This window comes from Anser brachyrhynchus, assembly GCF_964034855.1.
Source record: "Anser brachyrhynchus genome assembly, chromosome: 8".
Lineage (NCBI taxonomy): Eukaryota > Metazoa > Chordata > Aves > Anseriformes > Anatidae > Anser > Anser brachyrhynchus.
In genome coordinates this window covers 17955096-17980605 of record NC_137702.1, presented here as the reverse complement: position 1 = coordinate 17980605, position 25510 = coordinate 17955096, and the positions used below count along the sequence as shown (strand labels likewise).

At 38.6% G+C, this 25510-nt stretch overlaps 1 protein-coding gene across 10 annotated transcripts in view; it reads right to left on the bottom strand.

Annotated features, from left to right (window-relative positions):
* The window catches only part of PLA2G4A (phospholipase A2 group IVA), a 116517-nt gene that overhangs the window by 7513 nt on the left and 83494 nt on the right, over positions 1-25510 (bottom strand). For all 10 annotated transcript variants that reach the window (XM_080603563.1, XM_080603564.1, XM_080603566.1 and 7 more), the window contains 7 exons: positions 22354-22490; positions 17778-18000; positions 16229-16343; positions 11056-11193; positions 10628-10720; positions 7365-7436; positions 4918-5160 (listed from right to left, as the gene is read on the bottom strand). In XM_080603563.1, coding sequence (XP_080459689.1) covers positions 4918-5160; positions 7365-7436; positions 10628-10720; positions 11056-11193; positions 16229-16343; positions 17778-18000; positions 22354-22490 — 1021 coding nt within the window. The remainder of the gene's footprint in view (positions 1-4917; positions 5161-7364; positions 7437-10627; positions 10721-11055; positions 11194-16228; positions 16344-17777; positions 18001-22353; positions 22491-25510) is intronic.

The following is a 25510-nucleotide window of genomic DNA, read 5'->3' as shown; positions in this document are numbered from 1 at the left end:
AATCTAATCTTCGGTATTCCAGCTACACATACCATGAACATATGTATAACGTTAATTCTCATCTTAACAACTGGAGAAGGAGAAACAAAACAGGGCTGGCAGGGACCTCAGAAGGCCATGCACACCAACAGCCTGTCCCAAGGCAGAAGCAGAGGTGGCTTAAAGCATAACAGATGGGGACAGATGCCCAGGTTTGACCCTTGCATTCCCAGCTTTATCCCTTCAACCCTAACAACCCAAGACACAAAGGAAAGTCTTTACAGGACGTTGAGACAGATTACTAAGATACATCCCTGGTCCTACACTCCCTGCCCAACCTTCTCCTCCAGGTTTCCTCCCAAACCTTCTGTCCTTCCCAGATCTTCTTCACCCAAGTAACTAGAATTTGCCCACAAAGCTTTGAAGTGGCTCTGCTCCTGAGCGCTGCTCACCTTTGTCTGTTTCTGACTATTAAAATTAAGACTAACAAGTCAAACAACTTGCTTTTCAACCTACTCCAAACCTCATGACCTCATACTCATTACTATACTAGGAACAAAAAGGAACAAAAAGAAGTGAGAACTCATATTAGTATCCAAAATTTAAGCACTGAACAGAATTACCTACTTACTGCCATGGTATTGTATAAAATAGTCTTCTATCCCTAATGACCAAACTGAGGGTGAAGATGATGTTTTCTCTTCAACTCCAACACTCCCTGGGAGCAACTCAGGAAAGAATAAGCAATCTTTGCACTTATCCAAGTCCCTGGATACTGCTAAACTACCCCTGCAGTAGTTAACACTTTGCTCCTGACAGTCTTTTCTTGCTCTAGATTTTAAAACTATTTCTGATGCATGTTTTGGCCGTTCGATTAAAAACTAATGATCATATCTGTAGAGGGCACTGTAATCTAAGCAGTGATGAACAGAACCCTGTAACTATTTCTTGTATAATTAAATTTCCTAACACCAACCTATCGGCAATAAAAGTCATCTGAAAGTATGAGCAATGTGAATAAAATCCATCAAAATTGATTCAAACTCTATTTCATTAGAACAGCTTTCCTTCTTCATTTCAGGATCCATGAGAAAAATGTACTGTTATGAGCTGAAAAAATTCTCAGATCACGTATTTTTTAATTTTTATTTCTGTTATTATTATTTACTGAAAGTCACTTTGATGAGAAATGATCCACCTATTTCCTAATATTTGCACTGATTTCCATGAGAGAAAACACTTTCAAATGACTGCCTAGTGTTAAAGAGCTGAGTGAGAGCTTATTTTAGAATTCCTGGTTTATATGCTCAAAATACTTGGCATTGTTACCTTATTTTCTTCTTATTTTAGAATTAGATATATTTCACAGCCATGAATTAGCATAAATCAGTGAAAATATATTAGTCTTTACCAAATTCACTATAATTCAAAACCCACTGTTAAAAACATACACCTACTACAGATACTTTTAAGATAACTAAAACAGTTTCGTTTCCCCCCTCCTTCTTTAAAGGCAATATTTCAAACACAATTTATAATTAATTTTAAAACCTTATTCTCAATAGAATTCCTAAAAATTGCAAAAACATCATTTTAGTTTACTCTTAGTTTACTTCATAAAATTTGAATTTGAAGCCAAAATCAAGTTAACAATTATCTTTTAAACAAAACTTGTACCACCCAGAATAAGATATTTTAAATGCTAAAGCACTGTAATATCATCAATAAATTTATAATTACCACATAATTTTTTTTATTAGTCATGGACTCCTGTAATTACAAGAGAAATTCAACTTACGATTTTTGCTTTTTTTTTATATAATTCCTTTCAGAAGTATACTTGTAATCTCTGAACTGAGAATAAAATTAAATGTAACTTAAGTCTCTGTTACTGGGCCAAAATTCCAAAAGCGATGAACATTATCCAGTGCCTATTTATTTATCTTAATGACACGAATTTAAAGGCAGACTCGGCATGGAGTTTGATTTGATTTACACAATGGAGATGGAGGCCAGAAGCAACACACACCAACCCAGTGAGATAAGGCAAGCAGCCAGACTGAGCCACAGGTCAGGGCACTGCAGGTGAGGCTGCAATTGCTCGTGGGAGATGTGTAATGTACAATGTGAGTCCCTGGTGCTAAAAGAAACCTTGTCTACTTTATACCCTGTGCTGTAGTTATTCTGAAGGGCTGGATAAGAAACCTTTCTTCTTTTTACATTTTAGAACACACGAATCCAGGACAATCACTCTACATACTCTAGTAGCCCTGCTCAACCAACCCATCATTATTCATCAAGCAGTGTGAAGACTGAAAGGAGTATTTACGCTTTGAGAGCCTGGGAGATTAATTTTCAGTTCATGCAGACTGCTTTTATAAAAGATGCATCCATATTATGAGAAGCTTTCAGTCCAACCTACCAGCTGAGAGAAGCGCAACATGTTTGGGAGTATAGCTCTGTGTGAAACCAGCACAGCATGCCTATCTCATTTGCAGTAATCGGATACACAAACGGGTATTAAGAATGGTTTAGAAATAAAAGAAAGAGAATGTTCCAGAGGCCAAACTTTGTCACAGACGGCAGCTTCAATGAAAGTAAGAGAGACGAAGAGGGCATTTGCTATTGACGTGCATCTACTATAACAGTTTCCATAAATACTGAAGTAAGGAAGCAGAGACTGAGTTATTTTTTTTCCTTATTGTTACTCAGTTGGCATTTTCTCAAGCAATTTTGGTGTGTTGTAATACCAAAGAACAGAAACAAAACAACTCTGAGTTCACAGTGAAACTACTCATGAGGTGTAAAGTTTTAAAGCATATTTGAGATCAATTAAGAAAATGCTCAGCAAAAACTGAATCCACAGCAGAACGATGCCAACTATTTTGAGCATATAAACCAGGAATGTAAGCACTAAAAATCTAGAATTACCAAACTACGGTACACGATAAAAAGACGATAAAATCACAGTATAGTTCAAATATAGGAACTAAGTTGGCATTTTCACTGAGTTAAAGCCCTTAATGATCTCACACTTCTACTGCAAAAGCAGTTTTTGTATATATACTCTCTGCTCCGGCACTGGAAGGAGTTAGATGCTGGTCCACTGAAGTAAGCAGCAGTAATCCCACTGATTGCCCTACAAACAGAATCTGGGGCTGTAAGAATGTTTCCTTCTAAGCAGACAGCACACCCATGCTGAAGTCTTAAAACTCAGGCATGATTTGTACTCCTGGGAAAAGGGAATTATTTAAATGCCATGGGTTTGGTGGAGAACAATACCACCAGGTATGTGCATGCTGGGAACACTGAGCATGTGATCCTTTTTCTAAACTACTGCCTTGTCGTACCTGTTTCACTTCCTAAAGGACTTTTACTTTCAGATCAAGCAGCTGGGATCTCTTCAGGGTACTCCAGAGACTAAATTCTGCCCTCCGTAATGCCTGTAGCATCGGCTTATGCCTACCACAGTTCATTCTCCACAGTGCGACTCAGTGTGTCTGTGAAAGGCTTGAGACAACTGGAGATGTAAAGCATTATTTATATCCTTTCTGATTCACTTACTTCTCCCTTTGGGGCCTGTTAATAAAAAAAAAGTAAGTTCTACAGCAATTGAGACTTCTCTCTGTACTCAAACTGCTAGCTAAATTCTCACTGATAGGAATAAATATGCAATGCTTAAATGCAGCCAGTGCCTTGCTAATACACAATATTTCAAATTTATTCCAAAGTTTCCTTTCTATTTACTCCTCTGGACTCCTAGGTTCTTACATATTCACTAGCAAAATTCACTAACACCATTAAAATGTGGATACACTTATCACACTACTGAATGATTAAATTTTATATCAACTACTGAAATTTCATCTTTTGTTTTGTCTTTCTACTACCCTTGGCTACAATGCAACTATTCACAGCTGTTAGATCTGAGTTGTTAGTTCAGGTTTATGAGTGTGGGCTTCAACAAACACTAAAAATTGCAGCTAAATCAAACTTCTGCCAGACATTTTAGCCAGAGAATTTTCAGGTGATAGGCACTCAAAAGTAATTGTATCAGAGGAGCAGGCTCATTCCGTCAAACCTGCATTTTATTTCAACTGAAATTAAGACCCAGGAAGTTGATAGTTGATACTGAAGATTATCCACATCTTAATTAGGCAAAATTCTCATCAACTGTCATTTTTTCCAACCATGAATCTATTACCCGCTTTCCTGCCTCTTTTACAAGCACTATAAATATTAAGATTACCCAGCTGTAAACACCTCTGAGATGGTAAAAATATTTAGAAAGTGGAACACAGATGGAAATTACTATACAACCACTCAAAGGGATTTGTTACATTAACAAATATACATTAGAGACCGTCTGCTACTTAAGCTTTTAAACGACATCTGGTATTTACTATTGCATAATGACCAACTAGGACAATCTATTTCCTCTGAACAGAAAATAGGGGCTGGAGTGACTGTTATTATTATGAGGTATGGTTGGCAGTGCTGTGCTGCCATGTGAGAGCATAGAAGGAATGGAGATTTGCAGTTCCTCAACTTGAAGGATGTCAACAATAAACCCCAAGCATTGCAATTTGAATCACAGGAACTGTGTGTGGAGGCTCCACAAAGTATGTATCTTCCCATATAACTTTTGTATGGGGAAAGTCACATCCTTAACTCAGTGCTCTGTTGCCTACCAAGGAAGAAAAAAGAAAGGCACCAGTGCCAGAAGAATACTCAGAAATTCATAGGCTTCCAATAAGCAGAGTATAAGTAACACTGTCTATAGGAAATCTTCAAAATACCGTTCAAATATGATTCCTAATTCCGTGCAGCTACTGTCCGAGCCACCATACACTTCACAGTTTGAGTAAATGTTACCACACTGAGGAACTCACAGCTTCACAATAAATATGCATCAACACGGGCTTTCTGCGAACTAACCTGCAACGGCTGCATCTAGTTCATCTTCCTCCACAGATTCCTGAGTTAGAAGGTCTGCCAGAGGAGAGAGTGGGTAGCAGCTGTTGAGGTTCAATCCCAGCATGAAGTTGTGCACTTTTCCAGCACGCCCTTCCCTGGTGTTGAAAAGGGCACTATCACCCACCAAAGCCATCAGCATTCGCTGTACCCAGCTTTCTTGGCTGCTGTTCTGATATTCTTGGTTTGCCTCAGAATTCTCAGTGCCTGTAGAGGCAAAAGAAAATAACCAATGGTGAGACTGTTAATGTGTGGAGTATAAACCAAGATCTAGTAAAACCAGGGTCTAGTAAAATAAAGGACCTATTACACAAAACTATATCCTTCTTTCAAGAAGCTATGGATTAAATGAAGGAGCTTTGGTGCAAGAATTTTACTAAGAAAATAGAGAGAAATCATCCTCTTACCTTCACAGGCCAGTGAAATTTCTCATTGTGCTACAGTAGTGTAGATGTGTCCATCAGGAAAATATGCTGGGACTGTGTTAGATGACCTGAACTGTTTCTAGCTAGTCTGGCAAGGGCAATGAGGATTTAACTTTAGCTGTGCTGACAGCCAAAATGTAAACTCTCCGGTGCTCAGGTGACAAACTTGAATCAGGAATGTCCATGCTATGCATACCTAAATTCATCCTGATGTGCATTACACCCTCCTCCATCCTTTGCTAACTGCTAGAAACTCAGCTCTCCTTAATGAGCCAAAGTTAGTCCTCTGAATCTTTACAGAAGCAGATTCAGTCATTCTCCTTAAAACATCCCTCTACTCTGTCCTTGGAAAATACCACTCTTTTAGGTTTAGAAAGAGACCTTTGGGTGGCCTCTGCTCAAAAAGAGGTCATTTCTATTTCACTTTACTGCAAGCAGTCACAGACTTGGATGCATTCTTCGCAGCCACAGTAGATACAGGGTATGTATAAAGTTGCAGATATTAAATATAAATTCTGTAATATCTGTATAAACAAGAACGCTTGTTGAATGCTTGTAAACACAGGAATTCTACAATATCTGAAAATATCATTTCAGTAAACTATAGACTACAATCAATATTAAGTTCTAATTAAAGAATACAATAAAATGTACTCTAATGTCTATAGCTAGATGCTATAGACATTAAAATGACATGGACTGGTGTGACCTTACATTCATAACCTGTCATAACTTGACTTTTTTGATTGTTTTGTGTAAGAAGATAACTCAGGCACAGGCTTTTTATATAAACAGAGAGAAAACAAACATCAAACACCACATGGTTTTGAGGTCCAACATCTGTACAAAAGTATCCTATAGAATTAAGAAAGATTACTAAATGCATACAAATCAGATTTGTAGGTTGTCCACTATGGCTACAAACTGAAAGAAATGTAGTGTTTCTTGCTGCTGGCTTAAACAGTGCTTCTAGTACTTAAACAGGAAATCTGCAAATAAACATAAGATGTGGTATCACCCATTCTCTATTATTTTACACATAAGGGGAAGTGAAGTAGTAATCATTCAGCTGAGCTAATGACTCAATCACAGTCTCATTTCACAGAATTTTGTTTTCTTCCTGCAGACCCTAAAATTACACAGGAGAACATAGAGCTTCATTCCTGCCCTTGCTTTAGTTTTTAAAAAATAATTGAAATTTTCAGGTGAAAATCACTATTCTCCAAAAGTATCATCAAATACAGAAAGCATTATTAGGATGAGATAGAGAACCTGACTAAAATCACAGACCTCTGTAGGTGGTTCAGGTGCCTAAATTTTTAAATAGGGTCTTTTTTTTCCCACTGACCAGTATTACACATGTGCTTGTGCCTCTTTTGGGAAACTGGATTTGGGCACTGTTTAAAACACCGTGCCAACTTGGAATTTCCTGTATCAGATGTCATTTGTACAGGAGCTAAAAGACATCTATGAATGCTGTAAACACAAAGTAAACCATTCTCAAGTAAGTATTTGACAAGTAACCCTTAAAACAATGGGTAGTGCTAGTTTGCTGTGCTGATAACAATTCAAACATGCCTCTGAGCTCAGTATCTTGCTGGACTTCAGGAGATCCCTGACTCAGAAAGGCTAGTTTTGGGATGTACATGAAATCTAAGAGCCCTGTGAAGCCTTGTTGTGCTGATGCCAAGACTGAAGACATGCAAGAGAATTTGTCATTGACTTGAGCAGCAGACACGCGGCCAAGCCAAAGGCCTTCTGAGGTCTCTTGTTCAAGATTTCTCTATTTTGCTGAGCCACTGGCTTCTTTAAGACCCTTGTACTAAGCAGGCAAGTTTTATACTACTGGTATAAATGACCACCCTCTTTTCTAAGGGACTCTTGATACGACTAAGAATGGGATTTGACAATCCACAAACTTGAATATGCTACAAGAAAGCTGATGAAGAAAGTAAACTATGAAATAAAATGTGGTGATTTCCTTACCTTTTGGATGCTGTGATTCATCTTCACTGTCTGAACTGTCATTACTTACAAGGTGCTTTAGCCTAATATTTTCTGTTGAAAGAAACAAAAAATTACTTGAAACTGCTACGACTTAATTGTCAAAATAGCTAAGAAGTTAAAAAAAAATTAAGGCATAAAACTGGTACTTTTCCTAACACGAAATACAGCTAAGAGATTTCATCTGTTGTGGACATCTCTATAGTCAGAATCTGATCACAATATATTGGCTTTAGTTTGCAATTTTTGCAAAGCTCCTGCACTAAGAAGATTAGCCAAAAGGCTGAGAAAGCAAAAGGAACATGTAAAGCAGTACACATCACCCGCTACTTCATCACGTATCTGATGCATTTCATTCACCTTAAATAAAATTTATAGTTTTTATTGTATCAATAACTCCTAGCAAAGTTGAAAGACAACAGGAGTTTTGTTAATTCAATACTAATTTTTGAGAAAGAACACAGCCTCATTCATACATATATGAACCAATTAAAATAGTGGGGAAAAAACAAAAGCCAAGATGGCTATTAAAGTGTTACTCAAGTATGTCTGAAAAATAAAGGCCAGTGCAGTTACAAAGGCAGAAGAGACAACTGTTTTTACTTCATAACATGAAGGGGGAGAAATAAAAACAGAAATGAAGGAGCTCCTCTGGCAAAAATATGTATTTTGTTAGAATTAAAGCTTTGTTTCTAAAATAACCACAAAGTCATTACTAACTGTTCACTACTATCTTGAGAATTATTTCAATGTCAAAAATGAGTACAGAAAAAGAAACGCATTCCACTCCCAAGTCAGACCTGTACTGGAGGTTAATTCATGTGAAAATGGATTATGGACTGACAACATTATTTTTGCTAAAGTCTCGTTTATACCACATATAAACTAATTAACCAAGTTTAAAATTATGGAAGGAAGTCTTTCTTGAAATACAGTCAATTTTCTATGTTTTATGAGCAGCCTCATCTTGGAAGCTCATATTCTACAGAAACTGGAGATGTAAGCTGAGGTCCAGTGCTGAAATTGTATCAGAGAGACCCCTGGAAAATAAAACACTTTTGTTCCCTAGTATAACGTATGCTGGGAATCATCTCTATAATCCGAATTTGGAACCAGTTGAAATAAACTGAATTGGAATGAACTTGATCGTATGATCAAGTAATTATTTTTCCCAAGGAAAAGTGAAAGTAAATAATCATCTACTTTTTCTCATAGAAGGCTAATGTAGATGTTGGTCTCTGCCGGGCTCACGAGGAGAACGGAGGGGCAGGCACTGAGCTCTGCTCTCTGGGGACAGCAACAGGACCCAAGGGAACGGCACAGAGCTGGGACAGGGGAGGGTCAGGCTGGGTGTTAGGAAAAGGTTCTGCACCCAGAGGTGGTCGGGCACTGGAACAGGCTCCCCAGGGCAGCGGTCATGGCACCGAGCCTGCTGGAGTTCGAAGACCATTTGGACAATGCTCTCACACACATGGTCTGATTTTTGGGTGTTCCTTTGTGGAGTCAGGAGTTGGAATCGGTGATCCTTGTGCGTCCCCTCCAACTCAGGATATTTTATGATTCTATTCTATGATGGCACACACATCATTTAGTCTGTAATTTCTATCATATGCAGTATCAAAGCAATGGCAAGTTCAACTGTAGTTTTTGCTCAAGGATAAAATCTAATTTCTTACAAGCATACTAGGTTGAAAGAGAAGATTGAAGACAGATTCACTGTAATATCGAGTGTAAAAAAATACAGCTTTGTTAACTTCTGTAATGAACAGCAAATACAAATGACCACCATTACTGTTTTTTTCTGAGGAGGATTATGCCCTCTTAGACTTACATACAAGACTATAAGAATACCTACAGAAAGAAAAGAGCTCCTGTCATCATGTATTTTTCCTTAAATACTTTTTCTTTTTAATACTTGGTAGGTCTTCTCAAACACTACCCAAAAATATCAACAGTAGACAAGTACACACAAATGCCTACCATGTACAAATTCTTAAGCAATAACATGAAAAACAGGTAAAAATAAACACTGGTGACCCCAAAAGGAAGGTAACAAGAAGAAATGCAGTTTTTGGACATCAAATAATCTCTTTAAAGCAAACCCCATGAAAAATTGATTATTTGTTGCTTATAAGTATGAATAATACCTGATGTGTGCAACTGTGTCTCTTCTATGTCCACTGGCATTTTGCCATTCACTTTGGTGGTACCAAGATTTTACTGGGACATTTGCAGCTCTGGCAATAGATTGTGGTTCTGCTCAAATCAGTATTTGCACATCTTATCCCATTTTAGTGCATACTTTTTTAATTTTATGTGAAATGAATACAGACTTCAGCCAGGGATGGGAGATAAAATTCTGTCTCTCAGAATCTTAAAAAGCTAACATAGACCCTTCCACTATCAAATTCATTGACAAAGATCCTCCATTAGTAGGTGTTAACATTCATGAGGTGTACTAGAAACATGAACCTGGAGGAACAGGTTTCATTTTCATCCATAAATAATACAGTATCAAACAACTGAAAAACATCTATTAGGAGAGAGATATAGCTGAGGGGCTTAGGGATTTGTTTTTTAATCACCTCAATCTGCACTCTCTCTCCACACTTTTAGAAAAATCTGGCTGTCTAGTACAATTTATTTTTTGTTTTAAAGACATTTCCCTGTAATGCCCTCTGAATAGGAAAAACATATAAAAAAAATCTGTTTCATTATCAACAACATTCTCAAATAAAGCATAATAAAGTATATCCCAAGCAAATTGCAACTCTTTTCTTACAGTTATTTTGCCATTTGAGCGTTAGCAGTGGAACCGAAATCACTGAATTAGTAAGCAAAGGATCACATACCAACAGCTTACTTGTGGCTAGAAAGGAATAATCTAACAATCCAGAGACTATAAAATTTCTTTTTACTCAATTAACTCCTAGAATAGCACAGTACAGCGTTTAGCAATTTAAAAGTAACTATTTGTCATCTTTTAATCTCCAAAAACTAGCAAAACAACATAAGAAAGGGTGTTGGAATGACCAACTGATCAGAAGCAAAAGTGAAAGAAAGAAAGAAAATTACTAATCCTCTTTCCCTGACCTCACTAGCACCTAGCAATGCCAGTAGTTAAACTTCTTTGCATTACACATTCTCAAAATGACTACCTGCACAGTGCCATCCTTCCACAGAGAATTCACTGAATCTTGTTAGCAATTGTTTTGCTTAGCAGTACAAATATTTACTAAAATTACCTAATTCTTCTTCCATTGTGGGACCTTTATTTTGAGAATTGGAGACACCGAGCACTCTGTTAAATAATATAGAAAATGCACTGCCCCAGACACCTGAAAAGGAAAAGTAAACAATGAATGGAGGCTGGTAGAAGGAAAAACAAAAGAAAAAAAAAAGGGGGGGGAAAAAAAAAGAAACCACCATGTTCCGCACTATTTAAGTAGTTGCTTTCATTCTGAACAGACCTCTGATTTTAGTACAAACTCAGGTTTACCAGAAACCAAAACCTCAAAATTCCAACCCATGTCTCTGAAATCTTTCAAATGTCTATCTTCCAGCAAATTAATAACTGTACTTCTGGTTTTACACTTTCTGTGAATGCATTTAAAACCACTACTACACAATGCTACTGAAATTAGTTTTAAGTTTCCTTCTGTCTCATACTCACCCATTAAGAAATGCAAAGGATTTTCATTGTACTTCTTCACCACTGTCCCCATAAAAAATTTGCTTCCAAACAAATCAGGAGACATAAAAGTGCCATACTTTGCCATACCAATCTCATATGGACTGAATTCCACCCAGTCTGCAAAATAAGAAATAAAAAGTTTGTTTAGTTAGCAATTTCAATCTGAATAGACATAGAGGATGTGTATACCTGAATGAATAAGACCCTGTCCAAGGAACGTAACTGACAGTAAATTAAATACTAAACAACCAACAGTAATGACTTTTACAACGTGCAAGTCAAAACTTTTATTTCAAATGAAGAACAGTCTCACGCCACAGTGAAGAAGGAATTCTCATTCTCTTTTATCACAATAAAATTTGGTGGAAAAATAGGAGGTTGGAAAAACAGATGTAAAAAAGTAGCCATCAAGAATGAGACAAAACAAAATGACATGTGTTTTTCATCTCATGCTTCCATGCGATTCCCCTTCACATGAACTGCCAACATGGGTCTAAGCTCAAAGTTTTCTTTTCACTGGGATCCTACCAAATATATCATCCAAATATGCAGATGAAAACAACAAAGGCAGCAGAAAAATTATTTGAAATCACAAGAAAGATTGTTATGTTGTGAAGGATTACAGAAGAGGAGACATTTGGATTCCACCAAAAATAGCTTCCAACAAGAAAATGCAAAGCTAAGAGACAGTCGAAGAAATTATTAGTACCAAATTATGCCAACATATGTACATGCCAGCTTATGGAATAGAGAATTCAGTACAAATATGAAACAAAATGTTCTAATGTCGTTTCTGATTTAATCAAAAAAACTTCAGAAGCAATTTCGATTCTACAGTGTATGTCTTTTTTGAAAATGGATTTTTAGCTGACTTTGAAATATTTTCTTTGGTACCAGTGGAGTTGCTAATATCTGAGAACTCACTTCAAAAAGAGAGCAAAAAGGAACAAAAAGTATTCTACATTTTCATTGTTTCATTCAATCGTCTATCTTAACTTCCACATTTTTAATAGTCATCAATTTGACTTCTTCTATAACTAAATTAGAAAAAAAATTCTGAAGCAGAAAGTCAAAAGAAAGAGCTTTAAAAATCCCCCCAGGTCATAGGATGCCATCCACTCATCCAGGTATTCAGTGTTTCCATTGAAACGTTAACCAGAACGTTAACCACTTGTACTGAAAAGGAAAGATTTAATTATGACTGTTCTGAGTTTCACTGGTGGGGCAACACTTATCTACATTGTCAGATACAACATCCTATTATCCATATCAACCACCCACAAATAAATTTTCACTGTTATTGGAACAGAGGGAAATTCCTTTGAAGACCCAGTCCAGGAATTTAAAGCTATTTCCCTTTGAGTACCATCAACAGCAGTTGGAAGATATATATTTCAGAACCATGTTGATAATGAAACTATTTAGAATTAGAATTAATTTTATCTGTGATGGTCCACCTTTTTTTTTCACTAAAGATAATTATTTCTCAAATCATATAGCCCACTCAGGAAATAAGATGTCTGTCTTAAAATTCAAGGACTTTAGCTTCTGCCATTCCTGAAGCTCTTTGAGATAGCGGCCATTTAAACGAGCAGGACTTGAATGTCCCAAGAGACAAGCCTCTCCCCGAAGGTCAGAAAGTGAGAGTGGAACCCTATACAAAGAGAAATACTTGGTGTTTCAGAGAATTTCTGTCTCAGTTAATCAGGTTAATTCCTTGCCAGTGGCTTGAGCCAAAATGTACTGAAGTCAAAAAGTCTCAGTCGTGCTCGCTGATTGCACTTTGAATGTGGTCCTCATGTAAGAGCATAACTACATTCCTACATACCAGCCTTCAGCTGGCTCTCAGAAGGGAAGACAAAGGTAATTTCCCAACAATACACACCTAGCAGCTTCAGGATAGGGCACATAAATGCACAGACAGCACTCACACATACACACACACACTCACACTCACACACTCACAGAAATGCTGGTAGCTACCGTAAGTTTACTACAAGTAGTTTCAAGAGCAAAACCCTAAAATCCAAATTTCAACTGGTCTGGCATTACAGCAGCAGGAGAAGTGGCAAATGAGGCTGTTAGAGGGATGGAAGCATGCAATACCAAAGCCAAACATTAAATTACACTCCCCTCTTTAACACTGGATATCAGTATCTCCTTATCATTAAAGAAGCTATCTTAATAATAATAATATATTTAAAAAAATAAAATAAAAAGCTGCCTCTTAACTAAATCACTGTAATTATGTTCAGTTATGATTACTGCAGTTCTGGGTATGGCCGGCGCCACCAGGGTCAGGAATACTATGGGTTGGGAAAACATGCAGAGCCTGGGGCATGAAAACTGTTAGTAGCTGCATGAAATCTTGCACCATCACTCCTCAAAGGAATGTTACCTGATATAATTAATGCATTTCAACTTGAAACTACATGAAAGATCTCACCTATGACTATAATCTAGTAAATAAGAAAGTGTAAATATTTTTATTCAAAACCTACTACATCATACCAGAAGTAGCTGTTCAGTTCTAAAAGGAGAAAAGCTTAAACAGAAACAATCAAGATCTAGCATTCTATATGATAATAAATGTGATGGTCTCAAAAAGGGAAAACAAGATCCATTGACAGAGGCAATGCCTTTTTTGTAAGCTTGAGAATGATAAGGCTTGAGAAACTTGACCAGCCTTCAGGTAGTTCTGGACTTGTTTAGAGGCCATTTCCAACCTTACTGATTCTATGATCCTATGATTATTACCTAAATATCATTTTGTTTTTCAGAAAGAGCAAATAAGGAACCCAAATAAAATTCCTCAGAAAACAGAAGGTCATCTGTAGTGGGTTTACGTGGCGGGGTTTTGGTAGCAGGGGGACCACAGGGGTGGCTTCTGCGAGAAGAATCCAGAACCTTCCCCATGTTAGGTAAGGGCCCCACTGCTGGCCAGAGCCAGGCCAATAAGCAAGGTTCTTTGCACCACTGTGAGAGCATATTTAAGACAGGTTAAAAAAAAGTGTTGGACACAGCAGCTGGGAGAGAGAGAGGAGTGAGAAACAGCCTTGCAGGCGCCAAGGTCAGTGAAGAAGGAGGAGGAGAGGTGCTCCAAGCACCGGAGCAGAAGTTCCCTGTGGTCTGTGGCGAGGACCATGGTGAAGCAGGCTGTCCCCCTGCAGCCCATGGAGTACCACGGTGGAGCAGGGTTCCATGCTGCAGGCCATGGAGGAGACCACGGTGGAGCAGGTGGACCTGCACTGATGGAGTTTGCGGCCTGTGGAGGACTGCTGCTGGAGCAGATTCCGGGCCAGACCTGTAGCCTGTGGAGAGGAGCAGTTTGCTCCTGAGGGATGGACCCCATGGTACAGACCCATATTTGGAGCAGTTCTTGAAGAGCTGCTGTGGGCAGCCCACACTGGATCAGTTTGGGAAGGACGACATCCCATGGGGGGGACCCCACATGGAGCAGGGCCAGAGAGTGACTGGGAAGGTGCAGCGGAGACAAAGCATCAGGGACTGACCACAGCCCCCATTCCCCATTCCCCTGCACCGCTTGGGGGGAAGAGGTGGAAGAGGGTGGATGAGAGGAAAGCATTTTTGGTTTCTTTCCTTTGTTTCTCACTTCTCTAGCTTGTTAGTAATAGGCAATAAATCTTACTGTCTCCCTACTCTGAGTCTGTTTTGCCCGTGACGATAATTGTTGAGCGATCTCCCCATCCTTATCTCAACTCTTGAGCTCTTAGTGTCATATTTTCTCCCCCTTCCCCTTTGAGGAGGGGTAGTGAGACAGTGGCTGTGGTGGAACTCGGCCGCCCACCCGAGTAAAACCACCACATCATCAAAAACCAAAACAGTTACACATATGTTCAAATGAAAAGCTTTCCGATTTCTAAGAAGAAAAGCAGACATTCTCCTATGAAAACTGCAAATTAATTTACAACTTCATTTTCTATTATGAACAAATTTTTGACAGCAACTTTTCCACATACTCTTTTTCAGAAATCTGGATATTACATGATTTCTAAACCTTGGGCAAGCCACTTGGTGCTTCCCTTCTCAGTCATGTATAACTACATAGGCATATATATTCCTGTGTTTGTACAGCACCTAGCAAAACTGGACCCTTTCTCAAGTGAGGCTACTGGATGGCACTAAAAACTGTGACATAAATGAAAGCAAAAGCCTCTTTTATGTTACCAACAGTACTTTACGCTGTGCAAGAAGTAAAAAGGAGTTCATTTCTAATTTCACTCTTCTTTTAAAGAGGAATAATCCTGCCTGTCTGAAAACGTTTCCCTTTTACTGTTTGATATATTAATGTTAAGCAGCTTTCTGCTGTTGGAGAAACACCAGCTTTTTATCTTGACTCCTGTTATTCGCTTTGCTACTTTGTGTATAAGCAACATTCTTTTCAGTTGGTAGGAAATCTTTTTTCTTTTCTTGTAGAAGATAGAGAACAAAACCTGGCCACCACTTATCATTCCACAGAAACCTAAAACAGTGGTAGGATTCATTTCCAGGGACAAAAAAAAAAAAAAAAAAAAAAAAAAAGACCTAAAATACACTCATTTTTTGTTTCCATTTTACTTGGTAATACAGACAGGTAAAGATGCATCTTAAGAGCCAAGAAAAAACTCGGTTCCAGGATATGCCATGAGGAATATGCCTATTCAATACCTGTTCTCTAAAGCCTGTAACTCTAACAGACAGGTGCCCACATACTGCACCAACCAAATAAGTATCCACATAAGGATGTGTTTGCTTACTCCTGAGTAACTCCTTGTTATCAGATTCTGCTGTCAGATTCCCAAAAGCCACTGAGCACATGTCCGTTTCCCACATGACCATTTCCCCATCATATTCTAAAACCATCAGAACTGTCCTTATGATGTGTTGCTTTGGTATATACTTTGGCATCACAACTTCCTATTCTTGTTTTAAATTAAATCTCCCTGTAGTTGGTTCACAACAGTGTGAATTTTCTTAAGCCCCAAGGAATGTTTAAAATCATGTCAAATTCTTTCCTAATCCTTGCCATGACAATAATAATTTCAAAGTGTACCCAAGTTGCATGATGGAATTATTCTCGGAAGTTTTTCAAAAACAGACACGCACATCTCTCTCCTTTTCTCAAATGACTCCACACAGATTGAAAACATACCTGCAAACATAAGCTCTGAGACATCTGGTTTGACATGAAGACATGTAAAGAGTGGGAGAGCACACTGTGCTTTATTGATTTTCTCCTTCATGTTACTCAGAGTGGCGTCCATTCTCTGCACGAAAAGAAAGAAGTTACGTCCAAAAGGATCCTATAACAGCCTGCTGATATTTCAGAGACTACTTTTTTTCCCTGAGTTCTCAAATACAGGGAAATGGACAAATTCGTTTACTTCCAAGAAAAACAGACCAGAAGAATTTGTAAAAGGAAGCAATTTGCTAGAATGTCTTTTATCTGCACAATTCAGGAGGAAAGGAGTAGGCAAAGAGTTGATAGGAAGGTCCATTGCATCATTATATAATGCATTATAGAATCCAAGATAACATGACCACAAACAAAACTGTATTGTTGGACAATGCAAGTTCTTCCCCTTCGTTACTGTAAAGAAAAAAAAAATAGGAAAAACCTTCTCTTATTCAGAACTGTCATTAATGATCATATAATGTTTTCCAATCTGTGCTGTTTCTGAGAAGTCAGGAAAGACTGTCACTAGGAAAAGCAAACAGACCATTAAGAGGCTTACATTTGCCAAGCAAAGGCCTGCATCTTCCTCAAAAAATATTCTGGTGTCCGCAACCAAAAACAGACTGAAAATAATTACAGCATAATAGTACTAGGAAACGTTATCTGTGAATAACCAAGAGCTTTATATCCATTTTTCACCAAGTGTGTCAGGTTCAGATTTAAGCTAAATATCTGTGCATTTGTTTAACTCCTTAATAAACAGGGACTTCTAACCAACCTCACAGGATCATCAACACCCCTTCATTGTCAGAAACTCACCTTATATATCACAGTTACTAAAAGCTGTGTTGCCTGTTTTTCAGTATTTTAGTGTTTAAAAACTAACTGTAATGTATACTTATGAAATATGCAAGTGTATATATAAAACAAGTCTGCGAATCTGTTAACATATTGCAATCTTACCATAAGATCAAATCTAAATTCTGCTTACCTGACTCACTTGAACTTGAAGACTATGTGCTTGATTCAGTCAAATATGATTTGTCAATAATAAAATACAACAGTATGAAGTGCTGCTGCTATTGTCTTATTTCTCAGAAAAAATAATACTAAGATGTGGATCTGGGCTTTCCCCTTGTAAGTAATACTTCATTAAGCAAATGCTGCTTTTCTTATAGCAAAATGTGCATAAAGAGGTTGCAATATTTTGTAAACTTTTATTGAAAATGCTTGAGCTGTAATTTTCATGGATGATATATAATGCTAAAAGGATGCTGCAAATCTCCAGCAGTTGAGTTCATTTCCACTGCACATGAATGCATGATGTTTTCCTAGCTCTTACAGAAATTAGTACCATTCAGAAACACATTCCAGAGCAAGAAGGCATTTTATGAGTTTATTATCTAGTATCCACTCAACTATAACTTTAAATATTCAAAAAACCAAAAACAAACAAACAAAAAAACAGCAACAGACTTATTACACAATAGTTTCACAACTCTAATAATCATAAAAATGCACTCACATTATGGATAAGTGTTTCACCTATTAGCATTCCGAAGATATCTGTGAATGTGACAGGCTGTCCTGAGCTTTTTTTATTCCATAGTGCTTCAATGTAGCGTTTGACTTTCTGAGGAGTGAGCAGCAGAAGTGGGTTGTGACTCACAGAGTTCATCAATTCTTGATTAATCTCCTTTGGTCCTTTTTCTGGAAAATCCGGATGTGAATACAAAGTTGACATGTACCTGCAATGGAAATAGGCTCTGTGAGTGCCAAACCCTGTTTTTTTTTTAGGTGCCCGAACCATACAACAAGCCCATAAATAATTTGATACAATTACTGATTAAATCAGATTTTTTACTCACTGTTTACACAATAAATTGTCTTTTTTTTTTTTTCAAGACACAGAAAGCTAAATAATTTGTTCTAAATGGAAACATACAAACACATATTCTTCAGACACTTAGATAACATTTATGATGTAAAAGATGAAAGTGTTAATCATTTACCTATTCAAGGGATAATGGACAGAATTGTTGAAGGCTGAAAAATCAGACTTTCAAGTTGTCACAGTGTATCTAAGTTTGGAGGACTGGAGATTCTATAAGCATACATAGATAGTTCATTCACTCCAAGATGTACCCCTTTTTGTTGCTCTTCAGTGCATAATCATTATTCAAAAATTACTAAAATACATTAGTGTATTAGCATATTTTCCAGGATCTAGGTGTTTTCATAATAGGATGAAGCATTATGACAACAACACGTGCAGGGATTTGAGTCTGAGGATTTGGAAGAGGTCTATCAGGCAAATCTCAATTTTGTCATCGAGTAACTCTGGAAACTAAAGTTTTGTTTACTCAAAACAAAGTTTAGACACACATGTAGACAACTGTGGTTTTCACTTTATTGGTTTAGGTAACAGGACGGTTGAAGACTCTAGACAGGCTTTCCTAATCTACTAGAGGCTCCTTTCACTATTATTTATTCCATTAGCTGGCTCAGGTATACATGCCATACTGCAGGCATAATTCTGCGTAGCAGTTTCACACACACTGTGTAAGTTTGGCTCTGAGATCACTGCCCCGCAATTTACTTGACAGCATGATGAACCCTGTCACATGCATGATGTAAGGACTTGATTCATTAAGCCTTTGCACAGTTGCTAAAGCTTAGCATGCACGTCAGCTCGTGGGTGGAACAAACACAGCAGCAAGCTTCCATCTAAGCAGAGAAAGGAAAATGCAGGATGAAGAATTCAGTACAAGGTTGAAGCAAGATGACAGAAACAATCAGGGTGGTAAATGCATTGCTCCGAGGTTCGGCATGCATCTGAGTGAACAAGCAAAAACCTGCCTCTCCCTCCAGGAAAGGGATACTCCACCCTTCAGAAAATAGTAAGAGAAGAAGAGAGTATTATTCCCAGCTAACAGACTGCATGGAAGAAAATAAAAGAAAAAGAAAAGGAAGAAGGGGAAGGGTGGAAAGGGAAAGTAAAAAGGGGAAGGGAAAGTAAAAAGGGGAAGGGGAAGGGGAAGGGGAAGGGGAAGGGGAAGGGGAAGGGGAAGGGAGAAGGGAGAAGGGAGAAGGGAGAAGGGAAAGGGAAAGGGAAAGGGAAAGGGAAAGGGAAAGGGAAAGGGAAAGGGAAAGGGAAAGGGAAAGGGAAAGGGAAAGGGAAAGGGAAAGGGAAAGGGAAAGGGAAAGGGAAAGGGAAAGGGAAAGGGAAAGGGAAAGGGAAAGGGAAAGGGAAAGGGAAAGGGAAAGGGAAAGGGAAAGGGAAAGGGAAAGGGAAAGGGAAAGGGAAAGGGAAAGGGAAAGGAAAGGATGCCAAAGTGTCAATTTATTTATTCATCAAGCAAGGAAAGTCTGAATAGGTGACATCCCTAAGACAGTAGAAGTGAATTTGTTTAAATACAACTGTTTCCAGCATATGTTTCTGACTGAATCAGTTCAGATAATCTTGCTATTTTAATAAATATTCTACAGGTTTACATTGGGTCAACTTTGTATTTACACCTGAGTTTTCTAGAAAAAGGACCAGATGCCCAGCTGAGACCTTTCCAGGACATGGACTATATATCCAACCCTAGAAAGACAATGAAAAGTCTTCACGTAGCATCGCACAACTCAATTGTTCCTCATCCAGTCAAATGAAACCTTCAACTTTTGAGGAAAATTTGAAACAGTACATCCAGATGGCTGAATAGCCAGTGATAAATGTGCCTCCCCAACCATTAGTGACAGAAAACGCAACAAAGGCAAGTTTGGGATGCCAACCTCTTGTAGTTAAATCTGAATCACAAGCTGTTATTTTAGTCCATAGGTTGTTCTGTCATTTCTAAAGCTTCCAGCACTCTGAAAACTTCCTATCTAGTATGGGAGCAGGGAGCAAGCTTCACCCCAAAGTGGAAAGTAATTAAAATAACAAAGAATAGAACGGATCATTATCTATTTCAAGTAACAAGTTTAAGAGTATTTCCTTAGAACATGTAACCAAAATTCATGTACTTGCTTGAAGTTACACCAAGGGACAAAGCTCATGCCAGGCAGATCCCCCACTCATTGATATTTTGCTATTCCAATAAAAATCTCAAAGACATGAGACATTCATATAAGTCCTATTATTGATTTAGACTGGAAGGAAGGAACCTTGAAGTCTGTAGTCCAACCTCCTGCTCAATGCAGAACCAACCAAAAAATCAGACTGGGTTGCTCAGGGCTTTGTTCAGTCAAGTTCTGCTTTCACATCCAGTATCTGCTGAGTCAGACAGAGAGGATGACATCTTACCCAGCCCAGTCAAGTAAGGATGGAGCAACCCATTCCAGTGCTTGACCACTCTCACTGCAAAACATTTTTCCTAATAAATAATCAAATCTCTCTTAACATAACTTATGGCCATTACCCCTTGTGTCCTTTATCTGTATACCTCCAAGAGTTTTCCTTACAGCTACTCATTAGGTAGCTGAAGACAGCAGTAAGATATGCCCCCACCAATACCTTTGCCTTCTCTTCTCAAGGCTAAACAAATCCATGCACCTCAGTTTTGCATGTGGTTCAGTCTCCTAATTCACTGGGTGGTCCTTTGATGGAGTTAATTCAGTTTGTCAGAACCTTTCTTGTACTAGGTGTACTAGACCGGATTCAGGTCCAGCTCCAGTATTTCAATTGGTACATACAGAAAGAACTAGTTATGATAAAATTCTTTTTTGTGACATTTGGGTAATTCCTTGCAAAGTTCAAAATTTTCTTAATATGCAAAATCCCCTACTGCAATCTGATCAATTGACAATAAAAACAAGTTTTAAAGTTAGACAAAAAAGTCTGTAATTTTCACTTAATGAAAAAATGTAGTGCTAAGGAGGCCAAACAGTTAAGAAATTTGGCTTGATTTTGCCAAATGCCTTTGGCTGATGAAAAATGTTCAGCTTTTAAAAATGTTACATCATGTCATTTAAGAAATGTGAAAACAAATAGTTTCAGCATTTGTAATAAGGGTAATTTGCAACAATTTTTATAAAAGCCAACAAGACAAAAGGCTGTGGATTCATAACACTGGGCAGGGAGAAGAGCAACCCTCTTATTCAGAAGGCAGACGTAACACAGGTTCAAATTAGTCTGCTGCCTACAAAGCCCTGAGCCTGTAACACCCAGAGAGTGCCTTTCACAGTGACATCACTCTGATTTTCTCCTGTTGATGTTGTTCCTGTTAATGACAGGATGAAGTATTCATTGAGTCAGACAGAAGGACATTATAACTACCTGATTAGGGCATTCTCAAGTTGAGACATCTTGGAAGATCTTCTCTTCCATCTGATTGACAAATTGTTTTAAAAAGCCACGGTACTTTGTAAATGAAACAGTGACAATAGGAGTGATACAAGGCAAATCACATCACATATCGGCATGGCCATCAGCATTCTTCCCTTCAACTGGAATACATCTGCTCAAATTTCCTTATGCTAAGAAATGATCCCTGAGCACGTCTTGGACATTCCCAGTAAACCTACTATGAAGTTTATCTACTACTGAGTCTAAAATGGAACAAAAGATCATTCAATGATTTTGAGAATCTTTGAGAAGTACCGCAAAAGGATATAATCCACTTGGAATTGAATGAGTCATCATTCAGTCTAATTGATTTTTTTTCTTTCATTTAATAAGAAAAAGAAAACCAAACAAAAAATATTTTGGGTTTATATCAATAGCTTGATTTTTTTGGTTCACCTATCAAGATGACAAACTCAGTTACACGGTTCTACTATGCACAGCATTGACCACTGATACAGAAACGTGGCTGTATATCTGTAGCATCTCTTTCCATCTATTCCTGCTGCCAAAGCTCCTAGGAAGACCACCTGGAGACTGAGCTGTCCTCTTCCATCCTTCCAGGCATTCTAGAACACGTCCACTAGCAGATCTGCTCCACTGCCGTGCTATGCAGTAAGACAGCTGGCTCCCTAAGTAATTTACCTGTTGATAGTGTGTACATAAAATTTGCTGTGAATCACATCCTTAGAAATAAGTTAATTCTCATGAAAATTTGTTCTTGAACTTCCTGAAGAAATAGTGAAAGAAAAACAAAAGAAAAAATCCTTACCACGTGGATCCAGAGAGGCCAGCAATGTAAGTTGCACAGTCTAAAACTCCTGATTCATAAAGTGCTTTCATAACTCCAGCAAACCCTACCATGGCACGAAATCCACCTCCTGAACCCAATACTGCTATCACTGGTACCTGCATAGATGAGAAGAACACAGTATCAACACTTCACTTCTGATAAAGACTTAAAGTAGCAAATAAATGTTACTCATCAGTCACTGGCCAAGCATACCACCCTTGTGCAACTAATAAGGTCACAACTGAGTGATCCTCACAGCAGAGATGAAACCTACAATTTTCCTAACCTGTGCACAGACACAGGTTAGCCAAACAGAAAGTATTCTGCACTGCCTTAGTGTCACGTGTGTAAGAGAATGCCAAACAACATTAATCAAGCACTTTCAGATACAACATTTAAATAGCCTACATAGAATGGAACAGTTCCATACATGCACCCATGAGGTTTACTGTTCTCCTTTGGCATTGGGACCCACGGAGTAACATTCAGTACCTGTATATCATTAACTCAGTCCCTTTTGCTTCACAAAGAGCCGACAGCAGCAGGACGTGCAGGCTGCAGCATAGGAGGAGAGCGCTGCCGACTACAGGCAAGCATAACCAGGATTTGAGCATTTGAGCAGCAGCACTAGAGGCTCTGCCAAGGTGGATATATCATGGAGGGGCTGAGCAGACTTCCTTCCAGCTTCCTATTTATGTCGCACCCAGAGGCTGGCCACCAGTAACCAGAAGGTGCCAACAAAAGGCATGTAACAGCACCTCAGTGCTCATCCATGTGGGCACAAGTGATACAGGGAAGACCCTGAGCAGATGAGAGGTGCTTTGCCCCCTCTTGTAGCAGAAATGTGGGGCACAGGGAGCCACAGCTGTGGCCTGTGGAGTTGATCTTTCCCATTTGGAAGAGGAATGGTTCAGGCAGATGTTATCATGACTAGGCAACATCAGCAGGAGACTCTTGTAGTCTTGCTCATGAAGCCTTGCTTGATGATGAGGATGGTCCATTCAGAAAATAACTATCAACTTAACCAAAAGAGTGAGGAATATCCTCCTGAACAGACTCTCTAATTAAATGAGGAAGACTTCAGACTAGCTAGTCATCAACAGAGAACTACACAAGCAAAGGGTGCAAATACTGCAAATGCAGGAGGTATGCATGGGAGAAAGCTAGTGGGGAGAATTGCATATTCCCTCTCAGGGGACAAAGCTCAGAGGCTCACCTCACAAAGTCTCTGTAATAACGTATAGAGACTGGACATGAAACAAGAAAAGCTGGAAGCTCATGTGCATTCACAGTCACAGGATGACACAGCCAGTGACAAAGACCTGGTGGGACAACAGGCACACCTGATGCACTGCCATAGACGTGTGGAGACTGCTGAGGGATAGGCAGGGAAGATGGTGCAGGGGGCTGTGCTCTACAAGAAGGCAGCTCCTTGACTGCACAGAACATTGGGATGAAATCAGACACACATCTTTTGGGAGTTTGTGTGTCAAGATGAAAGAAAGTTGTGGCAGTCTGATTCACATTGCCTAACCAATGAGGTTAGGTAATGAGGTAGGTAAATGAGGTAGGTAAGGCTTTCCCTAAAAGAACAGCAGAAGTCTCCTGATCTGGCTGTCGTCCTCATAGGGCGGTTTAATCCCCTGCTCAAAGGGCAGCAGTGTGCAAGCCGTCAAAGAAGTCTGTGACAATGACTTAAAGCACATGCTGGAGGGGCTGACTAGTGGTAGTGCTGCACCTCACTGCTGCTCACAGACAGTAAAGAACCGGGGACAAATGTGGCCACTGGGAGCTGCCTGGGCTGCCAGTCCTCATGAGGTGATGGAATTCAGTATCAGACCAACGCTGGGACGATCAACATCAGAGTTGGGACTCTGCAATATTCTAAACTCTGCATTATCCTGGGACTTGCTAGACGGAATCCTCCCGATTTTCTCTGTTGACTGTAAATTGAGTGCTGATAATGCAGTCCTTTCAGAGACAACTGAGACTAGCTGACCTCCAGAGCTTCCTTCCAAACACTATTTCTATAATTCTGTTGAATCATATTTTTCATTTACTACATGCTGACAGGGGACAATCTTATCACTGTGCAGAATCCTTCATTTTAGGTTCCTTACAGGCACAGAAGGGTAGTGCTTCAATTTTTCAATTCTTCAGGTCAAGTAGTAAAACATATAGAGAGGGTGAAAGTCAAATACTGACTCTCCTTTGCATCCTGTCTACTGAAAAAATGTACAGAATTTCCAGTTCAATTTACAAGCACAGATTTGCAGCATTGCTTCAGACTTCAAAATACAACCAATAAGTCTACAAATTAGCTGTAAACCAAGTCAGGTCTCGGCAACAGTAAGCTGTTGCCCCCACAATGTTCTGGTACTTAGAACACCAATTGCTGAATATCTTTAGAAGTAGAATTTATTTGAAGACATCTCCACTTGTAGCAAGACTTCTTAATAAAAATATACTCTTGATTTTTTTTTTGAATGTTTGTCCTGATTATCCCTAATCCAGGAAATAAACAAAGTAGAGAAGTTATTAAATGCAGTTATTTAATAACTTCTTAGTCACAAAACCACAGAAATTTTTAAAGCAATCTAAACACCAGCTTTAATCCAATTGACATCTAAGTGACAGAGCCAAAGACAGTAAGAGTTACTAATAAGAAACAGAAGAGAGACTAATAGTATTTTAGTTAGGAGTTTAAACCCACATTTGATAACAAAAAAAAAAGGATATTACTAGTATGAAGACAGTCTCAAATTTAAAACAATCTTGCAAAAACTATCGGTGAGATAAGGAGAATTTATGTGCATCCTTACATCTATTTAACTGCTAAGAGCAAACTGAGCAAGAGCAGATTCAGTTACAAGTGATACCATATTGAAAACATATCTACAGGAGTTTTATGTTATACTTCTTTCCTTCTTCTGCAAATAAGACAGAAAAAAAGAAAAGCCCGCTTGCTACCAGCATGAAGAGTTTTAGACTAAACAAGAGTCCCACCTGCCTTTCAGAAACCAAGAAGAATTTTCCACTGTTCAATGGTGATAAGACAACAACCTCTTAGTTGTTACTAAGCGTAAAAAAATCACACACTTGTGCAGAAAGCCTGTATCTGATCAAACCGGTAATC